General features: G+C 49.5%; 2 protein-coding genes across 10 annotated transcripts in view; one reads left to right on the top strand and one right to left on the bottom strand.

The window, feature by feature from the left end:
* Positions 1-8265, top strand: part of FARP1 (FERM, ARH/RhoGEF and pleckstrin domain protein 1) — a 319687-nt gene extending 311422 nt beyond the window's left edge. For all 4 annotated transcript variants that reach the window (XM_064362215.1, XM_021667903.2, XM_021667905.2 and 1 more), the window contains exons 25-27: positions 1292-1399; positions 1818-1969; positions 3626-8265. In XM_064362215.1, the coding sequence (XP_064218285.1) occupies positions 1292-1399; positions 1818-1969; positions 3626-3707 (342 nt within the window). In that variant the 3' untranslated portion in view covers positions 3708-8265. The remainder of the gene's footprint in view (positions 1-1291; positions 1400-1817; positions 1970-3625) is intronic.
* Positions 7483-12932, bottom strand: part of STK24 (serine/threonine kinase 24) — a 130593-nt gene continuing 125143 nt past the window's right edge. For all 6 annotated transcript variants that reach the window (XM_012458639.2, XM_012458638.1, XM_012458641.1 and 3 more), the window contains 2 exons: positions 12388-12524; positions 7483-8506 (listed from right to left, as the gene is read on the bottom strand). In XM_012458639.2, the coding sequence (XP_012314062.1) occupies positions 8470-8506; positions 12388-12524 (174 nt within the window). In that variant the 3' untranslated portion in view covers positions 7483-8469. The remainder of the gene's footprint in view (positions 8507-12387; positions 12525-12932) is intronic.

The following is a 12932-nucleotide window of genomic DNA, read 5'->3' as shown; positions in this document are numbered from 1 at the left end:
GCCTGTCATTTTCTTGTTCCTTTCTGCCACTGGGGGAGGAAGATGGATGGCTGGAGCTGCCTGCCCAGCCTGGAACCCCTTTCCCCCTGTCTGCGGGGTCCCTCTCATTCCACCAAGTCCACAGAGAGGGCCTCTAGTTCCTGCCACCCCTCACGGACCCACTATTGGTGTCCATCTCCCCCACTGGACCCTGAGGAACTGGAGGGCAGGGACATCAGACTGTGTCATCCCAGCTCCCAGCACCAAGGCTTAGTGATGGGTACCCAGAGCCATGGGCTGAGGCAGACTCAGAAGTCTCTATTTTCTCTCCTGGTAAAATAGCAATTCCACACAATTAGCCAACTTAACAATTTTTATGTGAACAATTCAGCGGCATGAAGTGCCTTTACAAGGTGGTCCGCCCTCTCCACCCTCCCGTTCCCATTGCTTTGAATCTCTGCTGGTGATGTCATTTAGGCAAAGGGATTGCATGAGCCACCAGTGTGTCAGGAGCGTGGCAGACCTGCTCAGGGTCCTTTGGAGGGGGCACCTACACGGGTGCCTGTCCCTGCCCCCAGCTGGGCTGCTGTGTGTCCCAACACTGCTACAGGGCCTGGCCCTAACCAATGTACTATTCCAGGGGTGACCCCAGAGGCTGGGCCAGCTTGGGGCCTGGAGGCGGGCAGGGCTGCAGCTGCCCCCCCGGGCCACTAGAGGGCACGTGGGAGCCACTCACCAGCACCCCAGGCCCGGCTTTCTGTGCAGGGTGCCTGGATTTCCCAGGAGAAAGCCACAAATCAGGTGCCTCAAAATGAGGGCTTCTGCAGCTCTGGAGACCAGGCCGCCCTGTCTGAGCTTGTTGAGATGGACCTCTCCCTCTTTCAGCTTCCACCTGCTGGCAGCACATGGGGTCCTGCACCCCATTTCTGCCTTGGTGTCAAAGGGCACACTCCCCCCCAGGTGTCCCTGTTGCTCTTCTTGTCAAAGGACCCCACTCTGGTTGGCTCTAGGCCCATGTGATCTTATCTTCACTAGTTACCCTACAACCACCCTATGTCCAAATAACCCTGCGTTCTAAGGTGGTGAGGACCTCAGCGTGTCTTTTTGGGGGCAGAGGGCCCCCAAGATGCCCCATAGCAAGTGACAAGGGGAAGTGATGAGATTAGGCTCCCTCGGCCTGCCAAGTCTCCCCACACACGGGGGCCACATCCTTCAGTCATGATCATGCCCCAGCCCAGTGGGGAGCCACCGTGGACTCAGGAGAGCAGGCTGCGGCTGGGCTCTGCGTCTCATAGGCCACCTTGCCTTTCAGAATCAATTGTCTGGAAACCTGCTGAGGAAATTCAAAAACAGCAATGGGTGGCAGAAGCTGTGGGTGGTGTTCACAACCTTCTGCCTGTTCTTCTACAAGTCACACCAGGTGAGTGCCTCACACAGGGTGGCCCTGGGACCATGGGGACGGCAGCATGTGAAGGGGCCCCCCCTCTCTCCAGCAGACTGCCCTCCTCAGGAAGTACTCTGGCCTCTTGAGCTCCGGGGAGGCCCTGTCCACCGGAGGCCCTCAGCTCTCGGAGAGGCTGACATGCTCATCTGCTGAAGGACCACCTGTCTTCTGGCTGGACAAGGGATGGGGTTGGCTTCATCCACAGCTCAGTCTGGGTGGGGACTTGCCACCTGGGCCACTACAAACAGGCCAACGCTGGCTGCCACAGTCCCTTCCAGGCCCACGCCCGAGGGTGGAGCTGCCTGGGCTCCCAGAATCCCTGCCCAATGAGGGGTAGCAGCCAGGCCCGCTAGTAGAAGCTGCCCCCCAAAGCCGCTTCGTTCCCCCTTTCCAGGACAATCATCCCCTCGCCAGCCTGCCTCTTCTCGGATACTCGCTCACCATTCCCTCGGAATCCGAGAACATCCACAAAGACCACGTGTTCAAGCTGCACTTCAAGTCCCACGTCTACTACTTCAGGGCAGAAAGCGAGTACACATTTGAAAGGTACACACCCCCTTTCCCATGCGCAGGGCCCTGCAGCAGAGAACACCTCTTCCAAACACCAGGATTTCTCCCAAGTGAGATGCCCCCAGGAGGCCCCGGCTGAGGCCCTAGCCAGCTCGCTTGCAGGTCTCTAATGTAGTGGATGTCCGGGACTGTGAAGCTGAGCCCCAGTTGGTGCCGCTACACCGGCCTCTGCTGGCCTAGCTTTACCCACCCAGAGGAAGCCTTTAATAACAAAAACCAAACTGTACCTCAGGCTTCTCAGTCTGTGCTGTATTAGGCCTGTAGTCACGCAGCTCCTGCCAGGGTTATGGCAGAAATGCTGGTCCAGGAGACCTTATAAGGAAGGAAAAACTCTTCGTTCTCCTCGGGGTTATCTTATCAGTGAAACCACCTACATGGTGTAATGGGACCCAGGGGCTGCAGACCTCATTTAGCCAAGAAATGAAAGTGAAACAGAGTCAGGCTTAGGCTGTTCCTGCAATTCATATTTTGAGTAGAGATGGTGGGGCTCTGCAAGTTGCATCTCCAAGCAGACTACCCAGGCAGCTGGCACTGCTGAGCCGCCCCCTGGGGTGGAGGGAGGGGTCCTCGGGCCGCAGACCAGACAGGGCAGTTCCCCATTCAGGGAGCAGCTTTTCTGCTGCTGTTGGAGAGGAGAACTGATACTGAACTCTACAAGGATTTCTAAAGCAGTGAGGCCAGTCAGGAACAGTGTACACTTCCAGTAAATTAGCACAGTGCTTTAAAACCAGAGTTTAAAAACTCCTGTGACATCCAAAGTTAACATTCCTAAGCAGTAGTGCCTGAAAAAGGAACCTAGAGGAGAATCCTTCTCAAATCTGATCCTGGACTGAAGGACTGCAAAAGCTGGGTTTATCCATGTTGGGATTTTGTTATTATTGTGGCAAAGAGTCCAGCCTTGCAGTCCAGATCCTGAAAGGCCTGGGACAAGGATGCCAGGTAATTTGGGGAGTCCGTCCTGCAGCGTGTTTAGCGGCATCCCTGGCCTCTCGACCCACTGGATGCCAGCAGCAACCCCTCCCTATGACATCTAAAAATGTCTCCAGACTTTACCACATGGGACAGCATTGCTCCCAGTTGAGAACCACTGGTATAGAGCAAATTCACAAATAAAAGGGAGATTTGGCGCAGCTCCTGGGAGGCTGATGCTGGAGGACGGACTGAGCCCAGGAGGTAGGCTGCAGTGAGCTAGAACCGCACCACGCAACTCCGGTATGTGTGACAGAGCAAGACCCTGTCTCAAAAAACCAGGAGTGGGGAGCTTCCACTAAGCAGGATGGCATGCACCACTGTTCTCTGCACTGTCCATGAAAATAGGTAGCATTCTCCCCAGCAACCAGAAGCCACCTCACTCCTCAATGCTCCAGTGGAGTGGGCCGTGTCACCTCAGCAAGGCACCTGGGTCTCAGGTACTTCCAGTTCCCTACTTGTGTGCCCAGGCCCATAGGTCTCAGGCCTGGGTGCTGGGAGTTGCCTTGCTCTTCTGCTGAAGTGGCAGATTACAAACCAGGTGGCATGACATGACCCTGTGTTTCTGTAAGTGATGCCCACCCAAGCGTCCTGAGTCTGCCCAAACAAGAAAAAGGTTGACTACAGCGTCCCGAGGGTGTCACCGGCTTTCCTGTGTTGCAGGTGGATGGAAGTGATCCGCAGTGCCACCAGCTCCTCCTCACGAGCCCCCGTGTTGAGTCACAAAGAGTCTCTTGTGTATTGACGGCTGTTTCTGCAGCGGCTGCTTTCCTGGAAGAAGTTTCCTTTCTTCTGCATTCATGAAGCCTGGTAAAATTAACACCTGTCTGAAAATCAAAAATTCCCAGCACCTCTCCTGTCTCCACGGCCGTGTTTTTTAACCCTGTCTTCTCCGCATTTGAACAGAACAGCGCTCCCACCTCCAGGCACCCGCTGGGGGCGCTGTTCTTTGGCTCGTGCCAGTATTAAAACATTGTCATTACGAGTGCCAAACACCATCTTCCCCTCCACCCTGCCCCTGCAAAACAGTACACACACATCCGTTTAACACAAGACAGGGCAAGTTGTTTTTTTCCCCTAAAAAAGGAAACATGATTCTCACCCCTGGGCTGCTGCGTTTTACGAAGTGGATTTCCCAGTGTTCGCAATACACTCAGCGCAGCCTTAAGCAAATGAGATCACTTTCAGATTTCGTTTTCAGTCTTTCTACTTTTGTAATAATAGGAAGTTAGTAGGACTCACTCCTGTGATTAATAAGCAATTTGCAGCACACTGCGTTCCACTGCGGGGTTTCACGCTCAACTGAAAACACCTGTGCCCGACCTGCTTCTTGGTGCAAGTTGACCAAATCGTTAAGTGGTAACTCTTTCCAAACCGTAGCGGGTTGTTTTCTGTGAAGAAAAGCCGAGATCCAGTGCAATACCTGGACTGTCACCGAACTGTGAGGGCTGTACGCAATGGGAAGATAGTAAGCCGTGTTTGCTGTCTGTGTCACAAGCATGAAAAGCTGTATGTCATTGATCAGGGCCATCTGCGGTGTGTTGCGTGATGAGCGTGTAGTGAGCGTGCTGGCTGCAGAGCACTATGAAGTCATGGTACGTAGTCCCCGGCACCCGTCGTTACTCCTGTATCCTGCAGCTGTGGTTTGAAACCGCGCATCCTCTAGTAGTATGTATCGTGCCTGTCTTCAGAAACATTTACTTTTTATACTCGTTCCTCCCAGGCATGGGGTAGTCAGTTGGACTGCACAGGGAACACGGTTTCCAATGGCGGCTCAGGCCCCAACTCGGAAGATGTCTGCCTGTTCTCGATGGTGTCCCTCGGTGTTCCTAAGCCCTCCTCCTTCTCAGATAGCGGAGGGGACAGCCAATTCCATCCCGTTCTCTGCAGTGCCCTGCGCTGCAGCCGGGAGAGGCTGCCCACCCGAGGACCAGACACATGTCCTCTCTGTGGAGCTCTGACTGGTGTACCTGGAAACGGCGACTTGCAAACAGACGAGGAGCCCGACGTGTGTTAATCATTTGCCTTACAAGATGTACCAGAACGGTTTCCAGTACTAACAAAGGGAATAAAATACCTCACGCCACAATCCAGCATATTGACGTTTTAAGGCAAAACGGCTAACTCTGTCTGTCATCTTCATTTTCTATGTGCATGTGTGGGAGGGAAGTGGAGAGGACACCACAGCATTGGGTTTCTAAAGCCCAAGTGTTGAGGTGAGGCAAGGAGGGGCCCTGGAGCCTGTGCTCCTCCCGCCTGCAGGCAGGGGCAGAGCACATGGCTCCAGGGCATGTGACACAGCTGCAGCAGGCTCCCTCCAGAAGAAGTCCCCAGTCACTCATTCCTGGAGATTTGGGATGACCCAGTCTCCTCACTTATTTCTGAATGATTCCAAACTATCATCTGCTGCACACTGGTGGTTCTATTTGTGACCAGCACCTTTGCCTCCTGTGTGCCCGCAGGAAAATACTACGGTGTGGGCAGCAGTCCACTCTCAAAGCTGTCAGGGACACGAGACACACACTGACAGCAAATCCTTGTTTTCTTGAGCTTTACTGGCCCCTGCATGACACAGTCCCTGTGCTAAAGAACGTGCCCTGTTAGGCTCACTCTGCCTTTGCTGACATGTTTTATAGCAGAAATACAGAAGCTGTGTTAAGGAAAGAAATAATATATCAAAAATGTTTATAAACTGACCACGTTTTGCCAAAGGAAAGGTACAGAATGCTACATCCAAAACCACACCAGCCACTTCACAAAAGCAACTCAGGAATAAAACTGTTGAGTAAGGAAGGCAGATGCACGTCCAAGAAAAATCAGAGCCCAGCGGGAGGCAGCCAGGGCATCCCACACCACACTGGTGTCTATCATCTCACCGGCAGCAGCCAGCCAAGACACAGCTCAAAAATGCAGGAGCTACCAGCCCCCGTCTCCCAGACGCAGAGGCTGAGCATCCCCCCACCCAGGCTGCAGGCTCCAGGCAGCTGAGCCGGGAGCAGCTCAGGGCTGGCACTGAGAGACTGGTGAGGGTACACCTGTCTCAAAGGCTGGGCCCGCGGGCCTGGCTACAGACCAGTGGCAGGTGATGCTGAGGCAGGTTCCGGTGACAACCCTGGTGCCTGGGTTCTCGCTGAATGCAGGGCTGGAAGTGGCTACACGAAGGCCAGCTTCCTTGGCTAAGTTGCCCTTAAAAATATTTCAGCCGACTGTGTGCGTCTACAGAAAGTAACAGCCCAGGAGAGAGTGCACACACAGGCAAGCTGCTTTCTAGCTCCACCAAACCCCATCTCCCACAGGAGGCAGAACTGACAGGAAACACTGCCAGTCAACTCTCAGAGAATCACTTGTCCACAGGAAAAGGAGCTGAGTATGATTAGTCTGATGACTGACTGCAGAGACCCCTGTTCATACCAATATTCTTCATTAGAACCCAGTCCCTCGAATAGCACAGCCACGGTTACTGGCATGAGATTGGCTTCAGTGTTAAAAATGGTGATATCATTGTCCATTTGTAAATCTGAAGAACTCTATAAATTGCTGTCCACCCTGGCTCCCTTAAAAATCCGCTAACGGCACACCCTGGGGGAACACAGACTCGTTTGTGTGGTTATCTCGCAAAGGACAAACTAACCTTTGGCTTCTGCTGCATGCCTCACGTAGGGCAACGGTTCCCACACACAGAATACTCCCTGGAAACAAAATGAAATCATCTCCAATTTTATTGTTCAAGATAACATTCTTGTGCAGAGTAATAAGTACAATAAGAATTAGCAACTCAGTTCTATTTCCCCTAACCAAAATATATCCCTTATAGAAATTAAGGGTTCAACCCAAATCCACTTCTAATAAAATACCTCAATTTTAGAGTTTGAAAACCAGACTGCACTAGCAAATTGATACAATAACCCGCTCAAGCATCTGTAGCTCAGGGCTCTGTCCCCTCCCCATGACTTCCAGGCCACTAGACCAGCAGATAGCTAAGCTGCATCCCCAAGCTCACACAGAAACTTTCTTGCTTCCAAAACACTTATGTCTTACTCCCCAAGAACTGGCACACCCACAGAAGATAACAATAATCTGCTTCCACAAACAGCAAAGAATGCTTCATGTACCAGTCAACTGCTGCTGCAAGAATTCTTCCCCATTCCAGAAACCCGCAGATTTTTCCCCCTCGCCAAGCAAGGCCCCACAGCAAACCAAGAAAAACAGACACGGCTAGCTGCCTGAATAGCAAGCACAGGCCCCTTTCAGAGAAGCAAAACAACCCTTAAGGTCCCTGGCAAGCGCTATAGCAATTGCACAGATCAGCAACCTCCAACCGCATCATCTCAGTGAACAGGTGCACAAGGTGTCCAGGGTGCTGAACTGGGCACTCGGCAGCTCCACACCTGGGGACTTCTCCCTGGAGTCTTCCAAAGTGTCCTGTTACACACGCACAGCCATGAGTACACATGCACAGCCACACGTACACAGTAGGTGCCCTGTCCTCTGGAGAGTCACATTTCAAGGAGTATGCAAAATAAGCATGTTATAAAATTTATTCGTGTAAGCATTCAGACATTTTTAGGTGGGAAAGATGATATGCAGAATCCACTACAAGGTGCAACAAAAAATCGTATAGATAGGATGGTCCATCTGGTGCAGACCAGCAGTGGCACAATTCCAAACAAATGTCAGACGAGAGCGCTTCATGGGGAGAAACTGAAAATAATAATTTAAAGCTTCATGAGGCAAGATATGTTCCAATTTAAAACACTAAGAAATAGTACCGTCAATGAAAAAGGAAATCAACCTTTAAGTGTACCAAAAGAGGTGCAGGGCAAACGAGGAAAATTTGCATTTGTTGAGGTACAAACAGGAGTGTTCTGTAAGAGAGGGGCATTAATGATTATTAATGACAGACCCTGCAAATACAAAATAAAACCCAAATCACTGGTCACAGAATTCAAAATTTACATGTAATAAAGGCAAGGCAATAGACTCGAGTTATGGCCTGGCGAATATTTACTCCACTGACATTATCTACAGAAGCACTTGGCCAGTTTGTACACAGTGATTCCTTATGCACGCCGAAAGGGTTTCCATAAAAATGACACTATATACAAATCTGTACACCCATCCACCAGAGCGATTCTCCAGCTCCCAGAGGGAGTTCTCCACGTAAAGCAGGATACCTGAGGTTTCATGTCTTTAGTTGCCTTATCATAATCCCAAATATACATTTCAGGGTTTGTTTTTGTTTTTAAAGACACTTCCCTTGAATATGTGCACTATGGTTAAAATTAAAAACAAAAGTAATAAAATGATCGCTGGAAGAAGCTGACCCTCCCTACCCATCTGAGAGACTTCATCTGGCTGCGGCACAGCGAGGACTGTGTGTGTCCCTGGGTGGGCGCCCGGCGGCGCACCTCTTCAGTGGAGTCAGCGAAGGCTCTCGTTGACTTTTGAAAAGAAGAAGGATGAAGAAGAAAAAGGGAAAAAACAAAACCCCAAATGCCAAAGGAATTTCAGTGGGATGAAGTTCCTCCACCACTTAGAGAATATCTAGGGAAAAACAGAGAGAGAAGTCAATACATGTCAATTTCTCATCCCTATGCAAAAATTCACATAGTAACCAAAATCTCATGTTTCATAGGAAATTGCAAGTCATACAAAAATAAGTGCAGCAAATATCAATGGGTTAATAAGTCTAATTTTAAAAGAATGCACATAAAGATTGAGAAAATCATGATCCTCACACAAAAACTCCAGAGTTCATCACAAAAAGCAAGAATGGGTTCAGACTCCCTGAAGAGATGTGAATAAAACAGGAAATAACCCTTTAACTCATGATCAATTTTCAAAACCTGAAAATTGATACATACACAATGACATAGTAAGATTCCAGGGATGCATATACATTCCTAATGTGAGTGCAGGAAACCCTTTTTGACCACAAAAATAGTGATAGTCCAAGAATCTATTTCCTGGAACTACTTCTGAAATATGGCCCAAAGCAGGAAAAACACGTCTGCACAAAGATGTTTCTCTGGACTTTCGTAATTATACTCAATTTGGAAACAACTTTGATGCCCAACAGTACAAAATCAGTTAAGTAAATTACATAAACTGAAATAATAGAGGTTAAAAATGGTAATTATCTATATCTACAGATATATACACACAATATTAAAACTATGTACAAGTTAAAAAGTACATAGAAAATTACAGGTTGGACACATCCCTTATCTGAAACCCTTCTGGCTTTGGATCTGGGAATCTCTGCATTATACTTAGCAGTGTGCATCCCAAAACCTGAAATCTGACATGCCCCAGAGAGCAGTTCCTTTGAGCCTCACGCTGGCGCTTAAAGTTTCGGACTGGGGATTTGGGATATTCAACCTGTGTATGTGCACTATATTAGTTTACATGCACAAATTCTGTATCCTAAATAAATACTACAGAAAGTCTTAAAAATCTTATCTGCACTATAATTTGCAGGTAGATAAGGGAATTCAGTAAGTTTATAACCTGGTATAACCATAGAAGGCAATGCACCCGAAGATGATGCTGAGATTTGGGCTACAATGGTGGGATAGTGGGTAATTTCTGTGTCTTCCAAACATTCTACAATATTGTCTTGCTTTAGAATACAAAAAAGGATAAGAACGGAGTCCCTTCATGACCAAGATTCCCTCAACCATTTTACAATGGACTCCAAGTCACATGTCCAGGAGAGATGGCTGAGGATGTTAATTTAACGAGACTTATCTCAAACGTTCCAATTCAGAGCCCCTCTTTTAAGGCCCTGGAAATACTTGGCACTCTACCAGAGAGCAAATGGTTACATAAGGTCCTCCAAAAGCACACCTAACAGCCATGGATCCTAAGACTCAATTTTCAAGAAATACCAATGACTAAATCATGGGATGAGTTGATGTCACACAAAAGAATGCAAACATTAATTGCAACTGAGACAGAACGGCTCTGAAAATGCTTCAGATGAGAGGCAGCTCTCATTTTTCCTATAGTCATCCACTGAAATGACGTGTTCGGAGCAAAACTGGCAGGAAGTCTAAGCCATGGCCACCATGGTTTTGGCAGCCATTGGGGGTGAATGCTCAGAGGGAGCTTCAGGAGCAGAAAAGAAAGAAGTGGATGCCACAGCCAAGCCTGCAGGGGAGACAATAAGCACACCGAGAGGCAGGTCGTCTGAGGACAGAGGCGAGAAAAAGGGCACTCATCACAGACAAAGGAAGAGCGCACCGACTCGGCCTCCCTCATGAATCACTGCGAAGTCCAACACAGCATGGACGTCAGCAGCTACAGACCTGCACAAGGGTAAATAGGGTCAACCCCAGCCACAATGCTCAGTGAGCACGTGGCATGTGCTGAGTCTGAATGGAGACGCGCTAAGTGTAAAATACACATCAATTCCAAAGATAGTCCCCCCAAAAAATTTAAAATATTAATGCTGAAATAATACTTTGGATCTGGCAGGTTAAAAAATGTGTTGTTGAAACTAATTTCACTTTTTTCTTTTTAAAAATAAGGCTACTAGAAAATGTGAAAATCTTTTTTTGTTTGGCTTTTAGAGACAGGGTCCCACTCTGTTGCCTAGCCTGAAGTGCAGAGGTGATCACAGCTGTAGGCTCAAACTCCTCAAGCAATTCTCCAGCCTCAGCCTCCCAAATAGCTAGGACCACAGGTGCAAGCCACCATGCCTGGCTTTGTTTGTTTGTTTGTTTTTGGGTAGACACAGGGTCTTCCTATTTTTGCCAAGGCTGGTCTCAAACTCTTGGCTTCAAGCAATCCTCCTGCCTAGGCCTCCCGAAACACTGGAATTACAGGCTTGAGCTGCCACATCCAACAGAAAACATAAAATTCTATGTGGGCCCCCCGCCATACTTCTACTGGCCAGCACTGGTACAGATCAACTTGCCTTAACAACTGAAAGCAGTGGCATGGGGTCGGGGGTGGGAGCGGGGGCGGAGGAGGGTGCTGGGAAGGGGAAGCACACATCAGTTGAACACATACAAGCCACACACTCTGTGCCCTGGAGCTGCTGGGGAAATCACGTCATGTCTATAAACAGTTTATAACAATTTCAGGCAATTCTGGAAAGTATCGTTTCTAAAAGTAATACTAAAAAAGCAGAGAGCAAAACGCCAAACAAGACAGCACCACCTCCACCTGTTTCTGGTTTTGTTCTATTTGCTTTATTACAAGGCTCCTTCTGAGAAATCAGTGCCACTCAAATGATGTATGTGATACTAAGTTTGAGAAATCAAAATGTTTGTGTTTGGATGAAGATGGTGACTTTTTAATTCTATTTTCCTTTATTCCCATATTGTTTTTAGTATCAAAGGAGGGAGGGATCATCCTTCAATTGCTTCACAACTGAAGGCAGCCAAGTAAATCATTTTTACTTTCTAGCACTAAAAAACTAGTATCTTTTGCTACGGAACCCGAGTTCAGAAGCATAAAGCTGAAGCATCAGAATCATGGCTATCTTCTGCTGTCCCCACTTAGAGAGGCTCCTCACAGGACAGTGGGCAGTCCCTTCCATCATTTCCAAATGGCAAAAGGGACCTCACGTGCCCAAAACTTCTTTATGTACTGTCAGGAGGGACGCAGTCTCAGGAGAGACCTGGAAATGCCCCTCATGATCACAGAGGCTCAGCCAGCTTTGGGAGGCGCATCAGCCTAGACAGCTGAAGATACATGACAGCAAGGTGACAAATCACCCTCGGGTCACACAGAGCGGCTGCCTGGCACACATCCACTGCTTCCCAATGCCTGCACCTGTGCCAGATGGCAGTCAGTCAGGAGGGGCCTGGTTCCCATGGATACTCCTACAACAAGCTGAGAGGGCGAGGTCGTCACCCCACTGAGTCCTCACCCATAATGCGTGCAACAGGTGGGGCCACTGGGCAGGCACAAAAGCCCCCTCCAGGCTGGCACAGATGAGCCCCTACCCAGGAGGCTTCCAGGCCAGACACACACGACTCATGGTGAACACATCTGTACCCACTCCCGCTGAGTTGACCATGCCCAAGCTGCTGGCATTTCTCACACTCAACTTTAAAGCCGAAAACCAGATAGATACAAACATTTGGCTAAGAACGATCATTCTCTGGCCAATAATTAAGCTGCATAATTAAGAGGAGACAGATATTTTACCTCCACCCTGTATTTGCGTGGCAAGAGCTACAAATACACAAAGCCCTGTGGCTTTTCCAGCAGTTTCCAGATTCGGATCCTTCCTTCACATTGATTTCTAGAACTCAGAACCAAGTCACCTCTAATTCAACTCTTACTTCCACCCTGAGGCCTGCAAGGTAACAGGGACAGACAGGCCAAGAATGAAGTGCCAAACTCAGCAGCAGTCCTGGACCAAGTAGAGGCCGCTGCATCCCCAGCCCGGAGGGGCCCCGGGCAGTTACCTCTGGAGTCGCTGCACGAGCTGCGCCACCATGGTGTCGGAGATGCCAGGGCATGCCTCCTCCGCCAGGTAGATGGCCCCTCGAAGCTCTTCAATGGACCCCAAGTTCCCTCCGCATGCCTGGCTCTTCTCCTTCAACTGAAAACACATGAGCAGGAAGAACAGCGTGAGGCGCACCAGCTACAGAACTGGGGAGCACACTTTTCAAGGAGCAACACGGTGCGTGGACCACGACACTACTGCAGCGCGAGGGTGTTTGGGAAAAGCTTTGGCTCGGGCTCCAGGTCACTTCGGATTCCTTTTTCTGGGGGAGGGTGGGGAGGCTGGAGTGCAGTGGTGAGATCTCAGCTCACTACACCCTCTGCCTCCCAGGTTCAAACGATTCTCCTGGAGCACAGTCTGGAAAACCCACAGGGCCAATTCCCAAGGGACAGAATGAAAAGCAGGACGGTGCTCTACCATGGACATCCTAGGTAGGAAAAAAACAGGTGCCCGGAACCATGTGCCACGGCTGGAGCGGGACACTATCCAGTAGGGCCTCCGTGT

The sequence above is a fragment of the Aotus nancymaae genome, unplaced genomic scaffold (genome assembly GCF_030222135.1).
Source record: "Aotus nancymaae isolate 86718 unplaced genomic scaffold, 86718_ANA_hifiasm-v0.15.2.pri h1tg000048l, whole genome shotgun sequence".
Lineage (NCBI taxonomy): Eukaryota > Metazoa > Chordata > Mammalia > Primates > Aotidae > Aotus > Aotus nancymaae.
The sequence above is the reverse complement of the archived record's forward strand: the minus strand, read 5'-3'. Positions and strand labels throughout refer to the sequence as shown.